At 44.3% G+C, this 23,995-nt stretch overlaps 2 protein-coding genes across 2 annotated transcripts in view; both read right to left on the bottom strand.

The window, feature by feature from the left end:
• Window positions 1-10,929: 10,929 nt before the first annotated feature.
• LOC106563345 (dynein heavy chain-like) lies at window positions 10,930-12,628 on the bottom strand. The gene is made up of 2 exons (XM_045688889.1): window positions 11,210-12,628; window positions 10,930-11,088 (listed from the first exon to the last, which is right to left on the bottom strand). The coding sequence occupies exons 1-2, from the start codon at window positions 12,626-12,628 to the stop codon at window positions 10,930-10,932; spliced, it is 1,578 nt and encodes a 525-aa protein (XP_045544845.1).
• A 438-nt stretch (window positions 12,629-13,066) lies between these two features.
• LOC106563289 (mediator of RNA polymerase II transcription subunit 13-like) overlaps window positions 13,067-23,995 on the bottom strand; it is a 128,816-nt gene continuing 117,887 nt past the window's right edge. Inside the window, 11 exon segments of the mRNA XM_014128759.2 lie at window positions 13,067-15,188; window positions 15,457-15,584; window positions 15,775-15,939; window positions 16,412-16,563; window positions 17,275-17,439; window positions 17,955-18,113; window positions 18,409-18,551; window positions 19,207-19,430; window positions 21,635-21,823; window positions 22,060-22,318; window positions 22,477-22,792. Coding sequence (XP_013984234.2) covers window positions 15,056-15,188; window positions 15,457-15,584; window positions 15,775-15,939; window positions 16,412-16,563; window positions 17,275-17,439; window positions 17,955-18,113; window positions 18,409-18,551; window positions 19,207-19,430; window positions 21,635-21,823; window positions 22,060-22,318; window positions 22,477-22,792 — 2,033 coding nt within the window. The 3' untranslated portion in view covers window positions 13,067-15,055.

The following is a 23,995-nucleotide window of genomic DNA, read 5'->3' as shown; positions in this document are numbered from 1 at the left end:
CTATATAATCTATACAATGACTGCCTCCATTTCTGCCACTTTTATAAGATTCCTTAAAGGTTATAAAACAGTATTGTAATTAGTATTATTATGCTTTTCATATATCCTATGTGTAGGCCTATTGTCATAAATATGTGTGAATATGATTATGATAAAACGGTGCCTTAGCGCCATGCAGTGGTGGGATACATTTTCTAATAAAATACTTGTGAACCTAGAGGGTCAGAGACTACTGTACATGGAGCTAGTTGATTTATTGAGCACCGTGTGTAACCCGTTTCTCACTGTTGTCATAGGAGGTGTAATTGTATAACATTTTATTCATTCACTTTAATAATGCTATTCTAAATTTGATCTATTGCGTGCTGATGTAGACCTATCTAAATAAATATTTATTAGCAAAAGTTTGTGTACATTTTTAGACAGTATAGCCTATAGCTTAAACTATTTGTTTGATGAAAAATACGCTATGTAATGTAGTTGGGTGAAATGTCTACACTTTTCAGTTAATCATAATAAGAGCATTGGTCCATTGACATATTCTCAAGTTTTAAGGGTATTTAAATGTCCGTTATTACGTTATTATGTGTCTCATGAAAATAATCTAAACAAACTTTGATTCATCCCAAAAGTCTACATTGATGTAGAAAATGTAAAAGCTACAAGTCTCTATATAAAAAAAAATCCATCTGAGAAAAATGGGGTCGATCAGGTAAAATTGTTAGAATAACTTCCGCTCTCCTCGCCAATTGCTAAGAAAACTCAGAACCCCCTGCCTCCTATATAATGACCCAGGCAATTTTAGCTCCACGAGACATGTGCTGGGGAAAGTAGAAAATGTTCAAGGAGACCTTTTGATAATATATTTTTTCTCTCAAAAAGTTTGAACAAGTTCAGATGCCACGCTGTCGGAGATGGTCTTCAAGTAATGACGGCTGCGGTGTTGGTGGGCGACTGACTAGGAGTTTCACCAACTCTGGGTATTCATTTTCACACAAGCAGTTCTACTTAACCCGTTTTTTAAATGCTTATTCATTTCTGATGTAATATGTTCTAATATAATAACGTTATGTATTAATTGTTCGTTTTTTCTAAAAACATTTATGTTTATACATCTTTATTGTAGGCTATTGTATATTTACTTATTTTTGCATAGCCCAATGAAGGACTTTTTCCTCGTTTATTTTGCATATCCTGACTGTTAAATAAATAAACAGTGATGATATCAAAATGTCAGTGAAATATCTTCTCACACAGCAAATATCAAAGTGTCCGTCTAAAATAAACAGATGAAATAAATAAAACCAACTACATTTCAAAGGAATATATGATTTAATTTCGTTGTTTAGGCATATTCAATGATAGGCTGTGAATTAACAATTACAAATGAACAACAACTATCTAGTGTAGCCTAATTTAATTTTTTCTTGTATATTTCATGGTATAGATATTTACATTATTGAAGCTGATTTAATTGGAAAGCAGTGTTAGTGATAATGAAAGAGAACAATCTCACCGTGGAATATCATTTAGCTCCCGTAGTTCTTGTCAAGTCAATAATGTATGCTGGAGTCGCTTATCTCTGTCCGCGTGCCTTCAGCAAAGATTTTTCTGCCACAGTTTCAAAATCAATTGCGGCACAGACATTCAGGTATCTAATATCACTTCCACGTCTTTTGAACTGTTTAGACATTTAGGAGATACGGGTGTGAAAAGTTTTCAAAATGATGCTTGCAAAATAGGCTAAATCAGTTGTAGGAAAAATATAATTGAATCTGTTTTTATTATTCTATTTTCACACCAAAGAAACAGAAACAACGACATAGACTATGAAGTGAAATTATGTGAATTGTGCATATTATAATACTTTTTTGGAAGGCTTTCAAGTTATGTATACAGCAGGTAGAAACAATCCCTTTGTTAAAATCCTATGGTGATTTATTTTTCTGAACAGGTCAAGGTGAAATCAAAACAACAAACTGTTTGCCTTTATCTATCTTCTCTTATGTTCTACCATTCATTACAGCCAAACATATCCTGCAACATTATTCTCAGCTAACAACAGCATGCACTCTCCACAGGTTGTGAGGACCCACAAAATAACCCAGGGCCATGTGTATACACTGCATATACAGTATGAATATAATGTGCATTAAATACACTGAATTCATACTCTGCTATGAGCTATGGGGTCATACAATAATACCCTCCAATCAACATCAAATGCCTTCACGTTTTTCTCAGAATTCCCTCTTCGTTGGAGATAGTCTACATTCTTTGACTGAATCATCAAACTGGCCACAGACAGCATAATAATTCTCTCTTCTTTCTCTTATTTTTCAGGGTATTGTTTCATGGAAGTTTTGCACATGGAAAAGCCATCAATTAAACCTTTTTTCCCACCATTAGAATTAGATATGGAATGGAGCAGAGGAGTCTAGAGTGGTGACTGTTCCTCACTAACGCCTGGCCGGCCGGAGGAAAGGAGAAACCCCCATGTGCAACTGTTTAAAAGAAGAGAGCGCTCTCCATCTTCCTTTGTCAGAGGCCCTACTGACAGTGGGACACATCTGTTGCATAGAAATAGAGACTGCTGACTAAAAACATAGGCAGTCAGAGGGGCTGCCAGCTTAAAAAGAGAACGTAATGGTAGAGTAGGATGTCGAAAACATTAACCTCACTCTCCAACAGGAACAAGATAAGAAGCTTGAATCTCCAAAGTCTCTCCTTTACCCCTCAGTGCACGGCATACTGTACCTTATCTATCAAGCGTGTATCTGTCTGGGACTGTGTCTGTCTGTGTGTATGCACATAGTGTCTGTTTCTGTGCATAGGTGTGTGTGTGTGTGTGTGTGTGTGTGTGTGTGTGTGTGTGTGTGTGTGTGTGTGTGTGTGTGTGTGTGTGTGTGTGTGTGTGTGTGTGTGTGTGTGTGTGCACGCACATGTGCGTGTGTGTGCATGTGTGTGTATGTGTGTGTGTGTCCGTGCATAGGTGTGTGCGTGTGTGTGCGTGCATGTGTGTGTGTGTGTGTGTGTAGCTCATGTATGTTTGAGCAACCATAGCTACCACGTCTACAGTACTGTTTCTCTTCTGTCTCCTTGCCATTTGATCTGGGAGCAGAGAACCTTTCCTTTGTGTTCCTTGTTGTGTTTGTCCACTTGAGTGAAAAAGGAATTTTTAGGGGCTCATTTCTCCTCTCAGTTTACCCTGCAACGGCTGCTTGGTGATGCTTTTATGATTAATAAGGCCAAATTAAAACCAGAGAAGGCAGAGAATAGAGAGAGGGGAGCTACAGTGGTCTGCTAGAAAGCATGAGAAACAAGGCAGGATCCGTGGGACGGCTATTTCTGCTATCGATGACGTGCTCTTCTCTAATGAAACCTGTCGAAAAAGACAAATGGATGTGGCGCTATTGTAATGAGTGTACAGACTTCCACTTTAAAGTGCTTTTAGACAAACAGTGGGCCGATAGCACAAGGAAACAATGCATTTTTTGGTTGCATGTCAGTCATTGTCGTCATCAAGGCACGCTAGTAACAGTATTAGTCTATCAGTTGAAATTATTTTGCAAACATTAGTGTTGTTTTACAGTGCAATGCCAAATGCCAACCCAAATGAGGTAGAGGAAATAAAACATGCAAATTCTCTGCTTTTAGTCATGCATAGTTGATTATCTTTTAAATATAGTTCTGGGGAATATGCAAGGATAGAAAGCTAGTTAGTAGATCATTATGTCTTCCTTGTTGCCTATCTATGTAATGATCAAGAGAAGATCCTGGCTTTGATTTCAAGCACGTTTTCAAATGAAACTTGAATGGACTAGCAGAGAGACAGAGAGACAGAGAGACATATTTTCAGGAGATTGCAGTGTAAGTGCCTGCAGCAAGACCTTGCATTTATGTGGCACTCTGAAATGGTGCCTCGCTCTGTGGGTGTGTGCCCATGGGTGTGTGCCCATGACAGTTTGTGTGGTTACACCCATTGTTAATTTCAGATCCCATTAATTAAGAAAGAACATAATGTGAAATAACCTGAATCTGAGCTACTGCAGTGTGCCTTATAGAAATGTAATGGCTCATCTGTCTCTGTGTGATCTGTTGGACAACAACTCTCCCTGGTGGAGAAATAAAGCACTGCTGGAGTACAACACAAGGAAATCCTCCTGTGGTCTCAAAAACATAACCTTTAGGATCCAATTTCATATGTCAAATCCTTTCTAATACTAGAGTTTAATTGAGTTTGCCTGGAATAATGGTGTCAATAGACTAATCCCAAAAGTGCAAACTCCAAACTATATCAAGCTCGTTAACGTATTTGACTGTTGTTTACTAATAACAGGCCTTGTATTGTTACTGACTTACAGAGTTTTAGAGGGGTTTCCCTTCACTTAACATCTGTGGAAAGCTGGATGTTGAATGTAAAGATTTACTGTAACAATGTGCTCTAATCTAGAATCCTAATGTTCACCCATCTCAGGAGCACACACTCAGGACTATCCTGATCAAATTATTTGTGCTCGGCTGTTTGATTAAATCCATGAAAACCAAAAATGTGCTTTTTGGTCTTCATTTGAGGTTAGGGTTAGGCATTAGGGTTAGCATTGTGGTTAAGGTTAGGTTTTATGACTTTGTGTCTGTGCCAACTAGTGGACACTGCAGAGCTGCCTCCAGAACAAGATTCATAATGAAACACTAACCTGCGGGTTTTTTCATCACATACTGTACATCCCCTCATGACTACCACTTAACCCATTTCAATAACACCAGGAAAACAGAAACCATCTCTTTTGCCAAATGTGCAACCCGAGCCCCAGATTCCCCTCAGATGTGTCAAATTCCATTCAATAAGAATCTCAACATCCCAGCTGCCTAAGCGCTCTCAGGTAAATCTTCACTCGGTGCATTATCAGAGGGGAGTAATTCGCTTCAATATTTTATTCCCAGAGGAAATGACAGATTGTTTTTGCGTGGAGCCTATTTGATGTTGGCTCAGAAGAGACTAATACTCTGGGCTTTGAAGTCCCCAGTGCTTTTATCTCCCTCTATTTACTTTGGCTGAAGTGTTAAGTGGAGTTTTCATTTGGCCTGAAGGATGTAATAGCCTGCGAATGAAAGATTTACAGGAAGGGAAACTGCAACTCTGCCGCTGCGCACTCCTTTTAGGCCCCGGAAACAAAAACCATTTATGCAAATGTAGAACAGAGTCCGAAAACACTTGCAGACAAAATCAGATGTTTTCCAACAGGCTGCCAAATTGGCAAATTTTCCATCGCTTCAACAGGGAGCCTATAAAGAAAAGCTTTTGATGGCTCTCTGCTTGGAGAGGAAGCTTTGCAGGAGCTAGTCCTTGTAGCCATCTGGAAGATAACACAGGCTTTAGACAGCCTGGCTGGCAAGCCTCACACAGGGAGACTGGAGATCGATCTTAGGAAATAATATTAGGGCTAATATAAGATTCAGTACTTGCTCTTAGAAAATAGTGATGTTTCACTAGGATTTTGGGTGTGTTGTTCTTTTTCTGACTCAATGGGAGTTAAACGTAGGATAATTAGTTTACAGAGATGAAATATCATAATAAGACATCCATGTTGATAGTCTTTTCTCATATTATAGTTTATAGACAGGTTTCCCCATGGCAGCCTGCTGGTTGTTATATTTGCCCCCCCTAGTTTTCTGAGCCAAAAAAGTATATATGTGTGTTTATTATTATTTATTTTTTCATGTCTGTGCATAAAAGACAGTAAAAACACCAGGATATCAGCTCCAACTGATTAAAATGTTGGAAATCTGTTCCCAAGTTTTCCCACACATAATACAGACACGTGATCGTATACAAATGTAAGCAAGGTTTGAAATTATTATGTTTTAGTCAAAATGTTATCTGTTAGGGCTTCTTTTGCAGTCTATAAATTATTAGCAAATTATGTTCCAGCCCCCCGTCCATCCACTCAGGAGAAAATTGGCCCGCGGCTGAATCTAGTTGATGATCCCTGCTATAGAAGATGCCGAGGTCTAATCGTTTAAGCTGATGCTTTACAAGTTGATGGCTGACCATCTTACAACAGGTAATGATTTTAACTGTACACATCAGTAACTGAGGCACATAGTAGACATGTGGTCGAGGTGAATGGCCAGCAGTGGAGGCTGCTGAGGGGAGGACGGCTCATAATAATGGCTGGAACGGAGCAAATGGAATGGCATTTGATACCATTCCACCTATTCCACTCCAGCCATTACCGTCAGCCCGTCCTCCCCAATTAAGGTGCCACCAACCTCCTGTGATGGCCAGCCCCTGCCCCAGAACGGGACTGACTGACCCTCTACAGTGGTCATAAATCTTCAGACCATTCAAATATGACCTTCTGGGGCTAACTGCTTTTGAACAGCAACATCTAAAACGTGTCTGTGCAATAAATATGAAAACAATGTGAAGCACGGAGGAGAATCCTGCCATGACCCTAAGCAGCAGACCCTTCAGATCATAGCTCCAGTCGCAGTCAAGTCCAGGGTGTCTGGCGGGGTGCGACTCACAGAGACCAGAGACCCCCTTCCAGCCATTGCTACCCTGACGCCGTGCCTCAGTATATGTGTGTCTGTCTGTCTGTGTGCGTGAGCGGCCCTTTGGTGTTGAACTGATGATGAATCAAAGTCTGCACCTGTCACCTTATAAACCCCACAGACCCCCCAAACTACTCCAGCCCAGACTACCCATGCCCCCCTAAAATGCTATGAGCATCAACCCTGACGACCGCACGGCTCCAGTCCCTCCTCTGACCTCTCTGTGACCCCCAGAGTATCAGGACTCAGCTCCAAATCGGACCCACCACGTTGTCCCCGGCCATGACAGACGCCACACAGACATCCGGAGCGGGGGAGACCCCTGGTCCTGAACAGACAGACAGACAGACAGACAGACAGACACACAGCCAGCCAGCCAGACAGACCACCAACTCTAAAGTGTGTGTGTGTGTGTGTGTGTGTGTGTGTGTGTGTGTGGTGGTGTGTGTGTGTGTGTGTGTGTGTGTGTGTGTGTGTGTGTGTGTGTGACGGGGGGGGCATGTTCATCCCAGGTTCACCACATGACGGAGTCCACACACACACACACACACACACACACACACACACACACACACACACACACACACACACACACACACACACACACACACACACACACACACACACACACACACACACACACACACACACACACACACACACACACCATATCCATATCCACACCAAAACAGTGAAGCTAGGAGGAGATGTCAACACAGCACATGGCTCTCTCACTAAAGTCACACCTGAAACAGTCTCACAGACCATCTGGAGCGACAGCCTGCCGGGCTGAAGAAAGGACGGCTTGATGAGCTCTGTTTGGGAACAATGTACCAGGCAGGAGTACAATGTGAGAAGAGGGAGACAAAAGTTGTTGTGAAGAAAACACTTGAAATGTGGATGTCAAGGCAGTCTGTCTTATCTTCACCTAGCTTTTGACAACAAACACTATTGTAGGTAACATGTATAAACCTAGGTCCCACTTCAATCGAACAGTCCCCAATGGATGTCCTATAGATGATAATACTATCAACAAACCACTAACTGCAAATCTGTTGACACCCAACAGCTTGGTTAGGGTTAGTTTAGGCATTACTGCTGTAAGTACAATGTATTACCATAGGGTTAGGGTTGAGGGTGAGGGTTGAACTGGGATGCGGACATGAAGCTACGGTATGGGTTAGTGGACACATAGTTGTAGAGGACTATCCAAGTGTTACCCTTTCTTTTTTCAGAAGTCTTTCCTTGTTTTCCCTGCAGCCCGGACATTTACAATCTAAATACACTAAATCTATCTGCAAATTGACCTGGCCAAGGCTTTCGACTCTGTCAATCACCACATCCTCATCGGCAGACTCAACAGCCTTGGTTTCTCAAATGACTGCCTCGCCTGGTTCACCAACAACTTCTCTGATAGAGTTCAGTGTGTCAAATCGGAGGGCCTGTTGTCCGGGCCTCTGTCAGTCTCTATGGGGGTGCCACAGGGTTCAATTCTTGGGCCGAGTCTTTTCTCTGTATACATCAATGATGTCGCTCTTGCTGCTGGTGATTCTCTGATCCACCTCTACGCAGACGACACCATTCTAAATGCAAAACGTAAAACTAAATGCATGCTCTTCAACCGATCGCTGCCTGCACCTGCCCGCCCGTCCAGCATCACTACTCTGGACGGTTCTGACTTAGAATATGTGGACAACTACAAATACCTAGGTGTCTGATTAGACTGTAAACTCTCCTTCCAGACTCACATCAAACATCTCCAATCCAAAATTAAATCTAGAATTGGCTTCCTATTTCGCAACAAAGCATCTTTCAGTCATGCTGCCAAACATACCCTCGTAAAACTGACCATCCTACCGATCCTCAACTTCGGTCGATGTCATTTACAAAATAGCCTCCAATACCCTACTCAATAAATTGGATGCAGTCTATCACAGTGCCATCCGTTTTGTCACCAAAGCCCCATATACTACCCACCCCTGCGACCTGTACGCTCTCGTTGGCTGGTCCTCGCTTCATACTCGTCACCAATCCCACTGGCTCCAGGTCATCTACAAGACCCTGCTAGGTAAAGTTCCCCCTTATCTCAGCTCGCTGGTCACCATAGCAGCACCCACCTGTAGCACGCACTCCAGCAGGTATATCTCTCTGGTCACCCCCAAAGCCAATTCCTCCTTCGGCCGCCTCTCCTTCCAGTTCTCTGCTGCCAATGACTGGAACGAACTACAAAAATCTCTAAAACTGGAAACACTTATCCCCCTCACTAGCTTTATGCACCAGCTGTCAGAGCAGCTCACAGAATACTGCACCTGTACATATCCCATCTATAATTTAGCCCAAACAACTACCTCTTCCCCTAATGTATTTATTTATTTATTTTGCTCCTTTGCACCCCATTATTTCTATTTCTACTTTGCACTTTCTTCCACTGCAAATCTACCATTCCAGTGTTTTACTTGCTATATTGTATTTACTTTTTGCCTTTACCTCCCTTATCTCACCTCATTTGCTCACTTTGTATATAGACTTATTTTTCTACTATATTATTGACTGTAGGTTTGTTTTATTCCATGTGTAACTCTGTGTTGTTGTATGTGTCAAACTGCTTGCTTTATCTTGGCCAGGTCGCAAATGTAAATGAGAACTTGTTCTCAACTTGCCTACCTGGTTAAATAAAGGTGAAATAAAAATAAATAAATAAAAAATGATTCATATTTTGGTGGGGGAAAGGATACAGAGGGTTAACATTATTGAACCTCTATAGTGACCTCTATACGGTACCATTATAGAGAACTTGTCCCTCATTTAGGCAGACGTTTTTCAGAAGGGGATAAAATGTAATTGAGTGCTAATTGTATTTGCGCTAACAGCCACATTGTCAGGGCAGGTCCTCGTTTGTATTGTACAGTCTGGAGGCCATTTGACTGCAGCCGCGAGTGGCGGTGAAGCACATACTGTAGCAGGTGAATGAACATGTCCTAATAGGCCATCTGTGGATAGCGCAACAACTCAATTAGTCAACTTCCTCTCGGCGCGGCCGAGCAGTGGCCATTAGACAACCTTGCCACACCAGGAGTGACTCTTCAGTGCTTTTTACCAGACCTCGTTGTCCTCCTCCTCCCTGTGCCTGCTGCCTTACAGCTTGACATTTCATTTGACCCTGACTCTCTGACCTCCACTCTGGCTGGAGGGAGAATCATTAGGCAACACTTCCGTGCACTCATGCTCCTGAGTCCTGCACTCTCCGAAACACAACAGCACTCCTCCCTTCTAACCTGCACTCTAAAGCCATAGGATGTGGTGCTTTAAAAGAATTAGATACCCTGACACAAAAAGTGTGCACCTTGAAAACAGCTGGTCCTACAGAAGGTATTTTCCTTTCATCTGATTGATTAGAATATATCTAATAGACATGCTACTAAGCATGTTTCAACAGCTGAGCTGCACCCCGTGGCATTGCCCCCGATGGACCCTCCTTTGTGTGATGAGTTGAAGACATGCAAAGGCAGGACAACGTCTCAATCAGCACGAGGTCGACTTAATCAAATTTCAGTGTTTCCGCTGGCCTGGAGCTTACAGTAGCCTTCTGCTGGGTTGATAGATGGCTCATTAGGTAAGTTGTGATTAAGAGCTGGCATTTTGATGGGGCATTGATGTGGGAACACCTTGTTTTGCATACAGAGCGTGTGGCACTGCCCGGGCCCCGGCAATCTGTCTCAGTCTGTCACGGACACAGACAACTGTCTCTGAGTGTCACTGCTAATGTGAAGGTCAATGTGACCACAAGATATTCCCCCAAAAACATTAATTACATAGGAAGTGTCACCTATACTCCCTCTCCAGCCTCTAGGTCATCAGGCTGCTGATTATCCCACACACCTGTCACCATCGTCTCGCGCACCTGCGCCTCATGACACTCACCTGGACTCCATCACCTCCTTGATTATCTTCCCTATATCTGTCACTCCCCTTGGTTCTTTCCTCAGGTGTTATTGACTGTTTTCATGTCGGTGCGTTGTTTGTGTTTTGTGTTCATTGTTTCTTTTTTTTATTAATACACTTACTACCTGAACTAGCTTCCTGACTCTCAGCGCACTCGTTACAGAAGTCCTGACCTGTGGCACAGAAAAACAGATCTACAATATGTGTACAGTATGCGCTGTGTATATACACAGATATATTTATGAATGAAACCAGTGAGGTGCAAGGCAACTGACACTATCAGTCATGTTCTGTTTTGTTTCATTGAGTCAGAAACAGAACTGTATTTGTTAGCACAATGGTGTCATACTGATAATCATCTCTGATAAGGGCTGATGAAGATATGGTGTTAATGAGAGAAAAAGCTGTGTCTGGGCTGGTACTGTAACACTACAGAGCAGCTCTCAGGATGTCTCCCACATAGTCTGTAATATGGAGGACAGCTCTCAGCATGTCTCCCACATAGTCTCCAATATGGAGGACAGCTCTCAGGATGTCTCCCACATAGTCTCCAATATGGAGGACAGCTCTCAGCATGTCTCCCACAGTCTGTAATATGGAGGACAGCTCTCAGGATGTCTCCCACATAGTCTCCAATATGGAGGACAGCTCTCAGCATGTCTCCCACATAGTCTGTAATATGGAGGACAGCTCTCAGCATGTCTCCCACATAGTCTCCAATATGGAGGACAGCTCTCAGCATGTCTCCCACATAGTCTGTAATATGGAGGACAGCTCTCAGCATGTCTCCCACATAGTCTGTAATATGGAGGACAGCTCTCAGCATGTCTCCCACATAGTCTCCAATATGTAGGGTATCTCTCAGCATGTCTCCCACATAGTCTCCAATATGGAGGGCAGCTCTCAGCATGTCTCCCACATAGTCTCCAATATGGAGGACAGCTCTCAGCATGTCTCCCACATAGTCTCCAATATGGAGGGCAGCTCTCAGCATGTCTCCCACATAGTCTCCAATATGTAGGGTAGCTCTCAGCATGTCTCCCACATAGTCTGTAATATGGAGGACAGCTCTCAGCATGTCTCCCACATAGTCTGTAATATGGAGGACAGCTCTCAGCATGTCTCCCACATAGTCTCCAATATGTAGGGTAGCTCTCAGCATGTCTCCCACATAGTCTGTAATATGGAGGACAGCTCTCAGCATGTCTCCCACATAGTCTCCAATATGTAGGGTAGCTCTCAGCATGTCTCCCACATAGTCTCCAATATGGAGGGCAGCTCTCAGCATGTCTCCCACATAGTCTCCAATATGGAGGGCAGCTCTCAGCATGTCTCCCACATAGTCTGTAATATGGAGGACAGCTCTCAGCATGTCTCCCACATAGTCTCCAATATGGAGGACAGCTCTCAGCATGTCTCCCACATAGTCTGTAATATGGAGGACAGCTCTCAGCATGTCTCCCACATAGTCTCCAATATGTAGGGTAGCTCTCAGCATGTCTCCCACATAGTCTCCAATATGGAGGGCAGCTCTCAGCATGTCTCCCACATAGTCTCCAATATGGAGGACAGCTCTCAGCATGTCTCCCACATAGTCTCCAATATGGAGGGCAGCTCTCAGCATGTCTCCCACATAGTCTGTAATATGGAGGACAGCTCTCAGCATGTCTCCCACATAGTCTGTAATATGGAGGACAGCTCTCAGCATGTCTCCCACATAGTCTCCAATATGTAGGGTAGCTCTCAGCATGTCTCCCACATAGTCTGTAATATGGAGGACAGCTCTCAGCATGTCTCCCACATAGTCTCCAATATGTAGGGTAGCTCTCAGCATGTCTCCCACATAGTCTCCAATATGGAGGGCAGCTCTCAGCATGTCTCCCACATAGTCTCCAATATGGAGGGCAGCTCTCAGCATGTCTCCCACATAGTCTGTAATATGGAGGACAGCTCTCAGCATGTCTCCCACATAGTCTGTAATATGGAGGACAGCTCTCAGCATGTCTCCCACATAGTCTGTAATATGGAGGACAGCTCTCAGCATGTCTCCCACATAGTCTCCAATATGTAGGGTAGCTCTCAGCATGTCTCCCACATAGTCTGTAATATGGAGGACAGCTCTCAGCATGTCTCCCACAGTCTGTAATATGGAGGACAGCTCTCAGCATGTCTCCCACATAGTCTCCAATATGGAGGGCAGCTCTCAGCATGTCTCCCACATAGTCTGTAATATGGAGGGCAGATGTGAGAGGAGGTCTGAGGTGTTGATCCAATTCACAGGCCCCTGTATTGACAGAACAGAGGGAAAGCGTTGAAACATGCTAACAGGCCCTCTCCTCCCTTCTCCTCTTTTCTACTTAAAGGCAGATAGCAGAACATTGATACGCCACACCATTCCAACCACTTGACATATAATCAGTGAGACAACATGCCAATGGAATCAATGTCTGGGACTAATCACACAGGCTGTCTCTGAGTGCTCTGAGTGGGACTGTCCCAAATCATATAAAGATATCAAAAGATTAAAGAATCCAGTGTTAAATAGAACACACACACTCAAAGGGTATTTATTTGTCAAGAGTTTTAATAATTTACTAAAAAAAGAGTGTAAAAGTCACAGATCTCTTCTCCAAGATTGATCTGTCTCATATTCAAAGTGATGGCAGATGTAACAAATTTGCAAACTTGTCCTCTTTTGTACTTTAGTGTACAAGTATTGGCATTACACCCTTGGCTGTATTTGAATGAGACTTCATATGCATATATTTATATTTGAAAAAGCCAGAGCCAAAAAATACTTCATAGGAATCACTTAATATAAAGTAAATCAAACCGGCGTGAAATGTACAGCTTTGAGAAATTCCCAAAACACAGCTGAAAAGTGTATACAAACATGCTAGGAATTGTACAAATAGCAGGGCTGTTTAAGTGGAGGAGCTCAAGAAATAGGCTTTTCTGATGGTTTGCTTGACATCATTTGGGACCACCACTGAAGTAAAGCATATTAGTTAAATATACAACACCCAAGTAACTCTCAAATACATACCGTTGAAGTCTATTGCCTATTTCAAGTTTATTTAGCAGGAGAAGAGAGACACTTTATAAATATATCTTTGCAGTATTAAGAACCTTAACTTAAACTGATTCAATAAAAAGGCTAAAAGTCAACATTTCAATAATTGAAAAAGTTTAAAAGTATAGAACTAAAATGCATTGTCTTTAATAAAAGATGTATACTGTATTTGCCTCTTCAAAAAGAAAGTTATGTATAAACCCCCACCACCATCACCATCATGTGGTTGTTTTAGAGGTAATATATATATATATTTATATACATATATATATTTGAATTTATATGCATTATATACTATGTATAAATATGGCATTTTAACAATTTTTGTTACAATTTCCTTTAAAAGGACAATTTCCATTTCCGACCCAAAGGCGACTGATATTAAATTTGGAAAGGGCCTTGATTCTTTTTCTGTGTTCAAAATGTCGTTTTAAATATTAAAAATAAGTCTCAATTCTTTGCAAATGAATTTTTTTTACACTATAAAGATTTGTCAAATAGTATTCAGTGTGTTCATATCTACAGCAATACAACCGTCACTTCCAAAAGTAAGGAAAAAGTGCCATTATCAAATGCTTTTCCCCTCATAGGAAATTGTGTTCTTCACCCTCTTATGAATGTTGGTATGAATTTCATTACTAAACTTTGAGCCATTACAACCAGAGTTCTATACAAATGTGTCAAATTGAAGGTAAGAAGCTGCTGTGTTGCTGTGGGCAGTTGGGTCCCTGGTTGTGCAGTGTGGGGCAGATACAGGACTTTTATGCACGTGACTCCCAGGCTCCCATCCTACATGAGGCTTTTATAGCTCCCAGGGTATCACTGTCATGGCTGGTAAGGGACATGGTCCAAATCTTCATGCAGGACCATACTGTAATTCAGTCCACCCTTTAACATGTCTCCTCCATGGCTTCAAAACATCTTCAGTCTCACAGGAACAAGGTGAAAAGTCCTCCTGTACAACAATGCTGATCTGATAATGACAAGTGTAACACTGAAATGACAATAAAAAGGGCATAGTTGGATATCTCCATCTTCTCTCTCAGGCTGTATGTGCCTTTTCAATGTACAATGGTTGTTGGCACATCACCACATCTTACAAGAGACGTTTTCTAAAGGTAAGAATTGCACTAGGCTGGTCTCACGGCTGACCAAACTGTTCATGTTCAAAAGTCTCTGTACTGTACATAGGCGTTTGTTTGTTTTCCCAACCAAGGACCATCTGTTGTTCTCCGGCCACCATTTTGGCCATCAATCCACTGAAATATGGCCACGATTCGATCACAGATCGCATGATAACACCAGGTGTAAAAGGGGTCCATAAATCTCGTCCTATGCGTTCATTCGTCAAAAGGAAACAGACCTCCAGCGCTCTCTGGTGTCCAGGCAGAGGCATTGCAGGCAGGCAGGCACACATGACCTCAGAGGCCATGGATTGTACAGTACTCAGTTTCCTCAGCTGTCCATTAGTAAGTCCCATCGCTAGAGCATGTTGAGGACGGCATTGTACATCTGTGTGAGCACGGCCAGGTGGACGGGCAGGCAGGAGCGGCGGTCCTGGGTGGCAGGGTTACACGTCAGCCACGAGAGGGCGTTGTACTGCTCCAACACAAACCTACAGCAGGACGCAAGACATGAGCACCAGGGTTTGGGGTTAGAGAACACATAACATGAACATACATCATAGTAGATGAAGTGTCGTCCTCTACAGCCTACACATGATGCAGGCATTCAGCTACTACTTCACCATAGAGGACAAGTCAGTGACAATGACAACCGACGTGTCGGAGTGAGAGAAGAGGAGATGTTGGGGTGTTACACAGTAGGAGAAGGTAGGATGGGATGGGCAGTGAGTACAGGGCATACAACAGAGACTTACTAACCTGAGCACGTCAGAGGTGGTCTTGGAGTCCAGAGGGTGAGGCGTCCTCTTAGTGGTCTTGTCTGAGCTCGTCTGATTGGGCTCGTCTGATTGGGCTGTGGCGATGGAGATGTGGTGGTGTAGCGATGCCTGGAGGGGGAAAACACAAAGTAAGCAGCTGAACACACACACACACACACACACACACACACACACACACACACACACACACACACACACACACACACACACACACACACACACACACACACACACACACACACACACACACACGCCCCCCAGAAGCACAACAAAATCAACGAGTACATGGATCCCTTACCTTGAGGAAGAGTGGACACTGGTTCTGAGCCTGAGGGCAGGAGGCCCAGAACCAGTGAGGCAGGCTGTCGGCCTGGGCAGTGGAGACATAGTATCCCAGGGCTAGAGGCTGCTGCTTCAGCTCCTCCGGAGGGTTCTCCCTGGACAGAAGCCTCTCTCCCTGACTCTGGAGGAGCACATGGGACAGACGGAACATTAATACTGGGGGCTGCCAAAGACCAGACCACACAGCTGCTCTATTCTCGACTATAACAGATGTCTGTGTACTGAACATTACAAGTACACCATAGGATTTTAGTTATGGACCATAGCGCCACACCATAACACAGGCAAAAACTCACCCCGCTGAAGCGTAACAGATTCCGTGATAGAAATCTAAGGTCATTTCCGATTGAGCCTGCATATGCAGTGTTTCTCGTGAATGCAATCTCTGCTAAAGCGGGAACATTGCCTTCAAATTTGAATCACACTCTAAAGCTGATTTTCCGCGATACAGATTAAATAGGGCCCTCACTGTTATTTTAAAGCAGGATTCTAGAACATCCCAATGTCCTAAAGGTCATATGGCCACCAACAGTATCAGGAAAAGTTCTGCATAATTCAAATGAATCGAGTCCCAGCCTGGTTCCTGAACTCACCCTGTTATGCTGGAAGTGTGAGCTTCCCCCCATGCCAGAGGGGGAGCCAGGGGAGGGTACGGGGGAGGTGTTGGGGGAAGGGTGCAGGTTGAGAATGTCATGTCCTATGTCATTCTCCAGCTCATCAGGGAAAGGCAGGTCGAACATGTCATCTGGTGACAAACACAGCAGATAGTTTGTTATCTAGTCAGCTATAGACGTACACATGTAACTTGTCATACACAAGAGGTGTAGTCTACACCGTGTAGTCCAGTGTATCGTCTTCTGAAACCATTACGGCAGTGACAGTTCCAAAGGGAGCATGCAAACAATCCTTAGACAATTGTGTACCCTGGTGGGTTTTCATTTTTATCAGGTTTTTGCTTTGGCGGACGTTATTTTTATATTGACACAAACTCACGAATGCAGCTGTTTATGTCAAATTGTTTTGTTTTCTACTTGTAGCCCTGTTTTTCCTGAAAATAAAATGGTAAAACACTTCATTGTGAGGTTAAATATAAGGGCTGGTAATGCGGATAAATGAAGGTTCCATTAATGAAAAGCCTATTTTTGCTGGGGTCTCGGGACTGAGAGGGTTAAAAATAGATGACATATGTGTAGATAAATGGGTAGGCACTTACGTGTGAACTGCACATAATATGAAATCCAGCAACAGCTACTGTAAGATACTGAGTAAACAATACCTAGTTACTGATATTAAACCTGGCGATTTCCAGCTCAAGTATATAGTTTTAGATATTTTTATTGTCTCTAACATCTAGGTTGTATTGAATAACCTTGCATCTAAATACACTCTGCACTATGCTACAGTATGACACCCAGTTAGGGAGTGGCAACATGGAGGTCTAATGTGGAGCCCTTACCGGCGTTGTCCTCTGTGGGGTAGGAGCTGGCGGCCAGCTGGGTGGTGGCGGAGGTGGGGAATACCAGGATGTGGGTACAGGAAGCATCCTGAGGGGTGTTCAGCTGGGACGTCTGCAGGTTGAGGGCCGTGCTGCGACCAAACACCGAGCCCATTGTAACCGCATCTGCACACACAAACAATTTATTATCAATATGTTATGTAAGGTTGCATTGTGATTTACCTCAATAGAGCTTGCGGTGTGTCGGCAAAGAAATCAGTTGAGTGTGCTAAAGTTTGTACTGCTGTGCACAATGTCCTGCAGTGCAGAGTGTCTGTACTGTAAAATCCACTTGGCAGAACCTTGCAATCTCTATTACGTCTGCATTACTGTGTGCTGTGAAGTGAGCGTGGCAGCTCAAAGTGCTCCCTCAATGTGTGGAAGTGTAATGTGTTCCCTGATTACTACTGCCATCTCTATTAAGATCGTACAACCTCTGTACTGTACTGTGCATTGGGGCTAAACACACTATTACACTGTTCACCTCTGCGTCATAACATGGTGTATCTGAAACCCCAGGGCTCTTAGAGTGAGCTTCTAAAACATCTATTAATTATGTCTGTTCCATTTTTAGATCTGAAAGGTACATTAAACACATCATCAATGGGCCGGCCCAGTGTGCTGATGCTGCTGTTGCTAACCTGGCATCACCACGATGGAGCCCTGGGGCTCCATGGCAACCAGGCAGGCGCTGAGGATGGAGGGGGAGTCCGCGGAGGAGATGCCGCACATACGACACGCCTCCTTCAGCTGGCGACTGATGGAGTGGAGGGAGTGCTCCCCCAGGAGAACGCTCCAGTCTGGAGGGAGGGAGGCATGGGAGAGGGGGGGAGAAGGGAGGAGAGAGGGGGAGAGAGTTAGGTCAATACAGGGAATGGTTCTACAGTCTATTGTCATCTCCTCTGGATCAACTGAAATGATGTGGCTGAAAATATAGAGATTTGAAAAATCTGCCCTAAACAATATCAGTAAGAATATCACCAGCTTCAGCTTAACTTAAAACGTTGTCATGATCCACCTTGGAGATTTCTACAGCAAACAGCAAGGACAATGAGACAGAGTTAGGCATTCTATACTGTACTATACTGAACTCACCTTTCAGTTCCCCGTGTCCTAGTCTGCCCAGCCGACCAATCACGATCCTCCATGGCAGTGAGGTCATCTGGATGATGCCAACACACCAGTCCCATAACTTCTGCAGCCCCATCTTCCTGGCCGAGACCTTGGGCCGCCGCACTCTGAAGAGGAGCAGAGAGAGAGGAGAAGAACGTTTGGTAATGTCTTCATAGCATTACCACAGCATAACCTGTATTAATTCAACAACCAAATAGGTGCATGCTATTCTCCTGCAGATTGCGAAATGCTACAATAGTGTCTGACTTTACTCAATTTAATATAGACTAGCATACTATGAAGACACAATGAAGGACAAAAAAGCCCAGTGTATGTTTCACATTATCACAACTAGCACATTATCATAACTAGCACATTATCATAACTAGCACATTATCACAACTAGAACATTATCACAACTAGCACATTATCACAACTAGAACATTATCACAACTAGCACATTATCACAACTAGCACATTATCACAACTAGAACATTATCATAACTAGCACATTATCACAACTAGAACATTATCACAACTAGCACATTATCACAACTAGAACATTATCACAACTAGCACATTATCACAACTAGCACATTATCACAACTAGCACATTATCACAACTAGCACATTATCACAGCTAGAACATTATCACAACTGGCACATTATCACAACTAGAACATTATCACAACTAGCACACACCTCTCCATAAATATCCTCCACTCTCCCAGGCCCTGAGTAACTGAGTGACTGAGTGACTGACTGATTGACTGACTGTACCTGTTGGGCACGTCGATGTTGATGATGCAGGTCTCCAGTAGCTCTCCCTGTTGGTCGGTGCAGGAGACCAGGATCCAGCGCTGGTCGTGGGACAGGCAGTAGCCCACAAACAGCACGTTGTACCTAGGAGGGATCTCTGCCCACACCTCCCCTGGCTCCGGCATCTTGGCACGGGTAGGACCTAGGATGTACGGGGGAGAGTAGCCCTGTAGAGGGCTGGGGTGCTGGGGAGGGGACAGGGGGAGAGAGAGAGAGAGAGAGAGAGAGAGAGAGAGAGAGAGAGAGAGAGAGGAAGCGAGTGGGATTATGAGAGAGTTGAAGTGTTTATTTACAAGTTAACCCAATGAGTCCCACCGGATTTCTAACCCCTTCTAAACATTGTGTGTGATACCAACCATAAGTCTGTGTGATTACCGGGGGCTGATTACTGGGGGCTGATTACCGGGGGCTGAGCTAGAGTTGTGTTTGTGAGACAAGGGCAGATCCCGAAGGGGCCTGGGGCCGAGTATTTTATACTAAATCTGTAGAGTCCAAATGGTTTGAGCTACAAACTACTAAAAGCTATCTATGAAAAGCTGAGACTCATGTTCAACATGTTCTACTCTATGATGCTCACAAGCTACACAAGAGTGGTTAGAAGGTAAGGAAGGGGTTATTCTACATAGATCATAGGAAATCCCAGGATAGTGTCTATAGTACTGTAATTAGCTCACATAGTTGCTGTCAAACTCCAAACACTTGTCACTGACTAGTTGAACATTCATTTCCCAGTGAGCAAACAATTTCTCTACTTACAGCATTCATCTACATTCATTTTTATAAGGTTTTTGCTTTGGCAAACCTTATTTTTATATTGACATTTGCCATTAAAACTCACGAATGCAGCTGTTTATGTCAAGTTGTTTTGTTTTCTACTGGTAGCCCTGTTTTTCCTGAAAATAAAATCGTAAAACACTTCATTGGGAGGCTAAATATAAGAGCTGGTAATGCGGATAAATGAAGGTCAGATAAGGACGAAAAGCCTATTTTTGCTGAGGTCTCGGGACTGATAGGGTTAAAAATAGATGAGAGATGTTTAGATAAATGGGTAGACACTTATGTGTCTAAAGCCTGTGTCTGTTTAAATGGGTGTCCATGTCTCAGCCCCCGGTAATCAGCCCCCGGTAATCACACAGACTTATTGTTGGTCTCACACACAATGCTTAGAAGGGGTTAGGGGTAGCAACACATCTGCCACGCTGATCCTCAACACTGGAGCCCCTCAAGGGTGCGTGCTCAGTCCCCTCCTGTACTCCCTGTTCACCCACGCCTGCATGGCCAGGCACGACTCCCACACCAGAAATTAAGTTTGCAGACGACACAACAGTGGTGCCAGAATAACAACCTATCCCTCAACGTAATCAAGACAAAGGAGATGATTGTGGACTACAGGAAAAGGAGGACCAAGCACGCCCCCATTCTCATCGACGGGGCTGTAGTGGAGCAGGTTGAGAGTTTCAAGTTCCTTTGTGTCCACATAACCAACGAACTATCATGGTCCAAACATACCAAGACAGTCGTAAAGAGGGCACAACAAAGCCTATTCCCCCTCAGGAAACTAAAAAGATTTGGCATGGGTCCTCAGATCTTCAAAAGGTTCTACAGCTGCAACATCGAGAGCATCCTGACTGGTTGCATCACTGCCTGGTACGGCAACTGCTTGGCCTCCGACTGCAAGGCACTACAGAGGGTAATGCGTACGGCCCAGTACATCACTGGGGCTGAGCTCTCTGCCATCCAGGACCTCTACACCAGGCGGTGTCAGAGGAAGGCCCTAAAAATTGTCATAGATCCCAGCCACCCCAGTCATAAATGTTCTCTCTGCTACCGCATGGCAAGCGGTACCAGAGCGCCAAGTCTAGGACCAAAAGGCTTCTCAACAGATTTTACCCCCAACCCCTCTTTTACGCTGCTGCTACTCTCTGTTTATCATCCATGCATAGTCACTTTAACTATACATTCATGCACATATTACCTCAATTAGCCCGACTAACCGGTGCCCCCGCACATTGGCTACCCAGACTATTTGCATTGTGTCCCGCCACCCACCACCCGCCAACCCCTCTTTTACGCTGCTGCTACTCTCTGTTCATCATATATGCATAATCACTTTAACTCTACCTACATGTACATATTTCCTCAATTAGCCCGACTAACCGGTGCCCCTGCACATTGACATTGTACTGGTACCACCTGTATATAGCCTCGCTACTGTTATTTAGTTTTTTTTGTATTTCTTTACTTATCTATTGTTTACCTAATACCAATGTTTTACTTAAAAATTGCACTGTTGGCTAAGGGCTTGTAAGTAAGCATTTCACTGTAAGGTCTACACCTGTTGTCTTCGGCACACGTGACAAATACAATTTGATTTGATTTGAAGCCTTACCTCTGGGCTCTTGAGCACAGATTCCAGGGTGGAGGCGGGGCCGAAACCGGTCAGAGACTTGATGTGTGTCTTTGTGGGTAGGAGGCGTCTGCACTGGGAGTAGGCTGAGAAGGCCAGGGAGCGCAGGTGCTGCAGGTACAGCGGGCTCTCACCACTGGCTGGCTGGAGCAGGTACTGACAAGGCACCACCTGGACAACACATAGGGAATGAATGAACACTGGTATGAGAGCAGCTTGACCTGGGCAGATATTCATTACTGTTGGCCTTGATAGAACACACCAGAATACATCTGAAATGGAACCCTATTCCGTATATAGTACACGTAATTTGAGGGCTCTGGTCAAGAGGAGTGCACTGTACAGGAATGATATAATATTCAACGATACAGAAGCTATAGAGAGTACAGTAGGGTATATGAACCAACCTGTAACACCAGAGCTGGTCTCATGCTCTCCGGCAATGTCTGTAGCATCTCTGTGTAGCAACGCAGCAACCCTAGTAACCACACACTGCCTGCCTCCACCTCTTCTCCCTCCTCCTCCTCTCCACCTCCTCCGCCATCCCTCACTCCGCCTGAGCACAGGAAGGGGTCCACCACATAGATCACAATGGCTGGGGGGTGGGCGTGGCTATCGGCTGAGTCCGCCAGCGTGGGGATGCCGATTCGCTCCCGCTCCGCCAAACTGGTAAATTAGGCGGATACATGATTAATATCCCAATATCATAACATAGAATACTGAATAATGACATAGAATACTGAATAATAACATAGAATACTGAATAATAACATAGTAATACAAAAGCAATATAGAAGCATATATGCCCTAGCATAGATTTTCACCTCTCAGGGGTCTCTGCTGGCTGGCTGGGTGGGGGTGGTGGTGGTGTGGCATTGGGGGTAGTCTTGGCCTCAGCGGCCCCTCCTTGGGTAATCTCTGCTGGGCCTGGTTGGTCCAAGGCTGCTGCCGTGGGGGTGGTGGTGCTTCCTGAGCTAGGGGCTGCCGCTGGCTCTCCCTCAGCAGGGACCCCGGGGCCAGAGGGGGGCTGGCTGGAGGAGGGGGCAGGCTGGGCTGAGGAGGGCGTAGGGGCTAAGGGAGGCTGATGCTTGGGGGGTATAAACAGACTACTGTCCAAAGACAGGGCAGACAACTGTGGACCTGGGTGGAGGAAAACATAGAGGAGAAGTTAGAGATGAAATGCACGGAGTAGTTTGTGTAATACCAATTTAGTAAGACCTGAAATACAGTACATAACAAAAAGTATGTGGACACCTGCTTGTCGAACATCTCATTCCAAAATCATGGGCATTAATATGGAGTTGGTCCCCCCTTTCCTGCTATAACAGCTTCCACTATTCTGGGAAGGCTTTGCATTCAGCCACAAGAGCATTAGTGAGGTCGGGCACTGATGTTTGGCAATTAGGCCTGGCTCGCAGTTGGCGTGCCAATTCATCCCATAGGTGTTTGATGGGGTGAGGTCAGGGCTCTGTGCAGGCCTGTCAAGTTCTTCCACACCGATCTCGATAAACCATTTCTGTATGAACCTTGCTTTGCACACATTGGCATTGTCATGCTGAAACAGGTAAGGGCCTTCCCCAAACTGTTGCCACAAAGTTGGAAGCACAGAATCATCTAGAATGTCACTGTATGCTGTAGCGTTAAGATTTTCCTTCACTGGAATTAAGGGGCCTAGCTCGAACCATGAAAAACAGCCCCAGACCATTATTCCTCCTCCAAAAAACATTAGAGTTGACACTATACATCGGGAAAGGTATCATTCTCCTGGCATCCACCAAACCCAGATTTGTCCATCGGACTGCTAGATGTTGAAGCATGATTCATCACTCCAGAGATGTCTACTGCTCCAGAGTCCAATGGCGGTGAGCTTTACACCACTCCAGCCGACGCATGGTATAGCGCATGGTGATCTTAGGTTTGTGTGCAGCTGCTCAGCCATGGAAACCCATTTCATGAATATCCTAACAAACAGTTATTCTGCTGACATTGCTTCCACCAGCAGTTTAGAACTTGGTAGTGAGTGTTGCAACCGAGGACAGAGGTTTTTTTACGCGCTACACGCTTCAGCACCCGGCGGTCCTGTTCTGTGAGCTTGTGTGGCCTACCACTTCGCAGCACTTACAGTTGACCGGGGAAGCTCTAGCAGGGCAGAAATTTTATGAACTGACTTGATGGAAAGGTGGCATCCTATGAAGATGCCATGTTGAAAGCCACTGAGCTCTTCGGTAAGGCCATTCTACTGCCAATGTTTGTCTATGGTGATTGCATGGCTGTGTGCTCGATTTTATACATCTGTCAGCAACGGCTATGGCTGTAATAGCCAAATCCACTAATTTGGAGGGG

This window comes from Salmo salar, chromosome ssa11 (assembly GCF_905237065.1).
Source record: "Salmo salar chromosome ssa11, Ssal_v3.1, whole genome shotgun sequence".
NCBI lineage: Eukaryota > Metazoa > Chordata > Actinopteri > Salmoniformes > Salmonidae > Salmo > Salmo salar.
This window is presented reverse-complemented; position numbering and strand designations above follow the sequence as displayed.

Bases quoted from the DNA above. Each gene is read 5' to 3' on its own strand.
- LOC106563345 (XM_045688889.1), bottom strand. From the start codon at position 12,628: ATGCTGAGAGCTGTCCTCCATATTACAGACTATGTGGGAGACATGCTG. The intron at 11,089-11,209 runs GTGGGAGACATG...TCCATATTACAG, and splicing joins TCCTCCATATTGGAGACTAT to ACTGTGGGAGACATGCTGAG.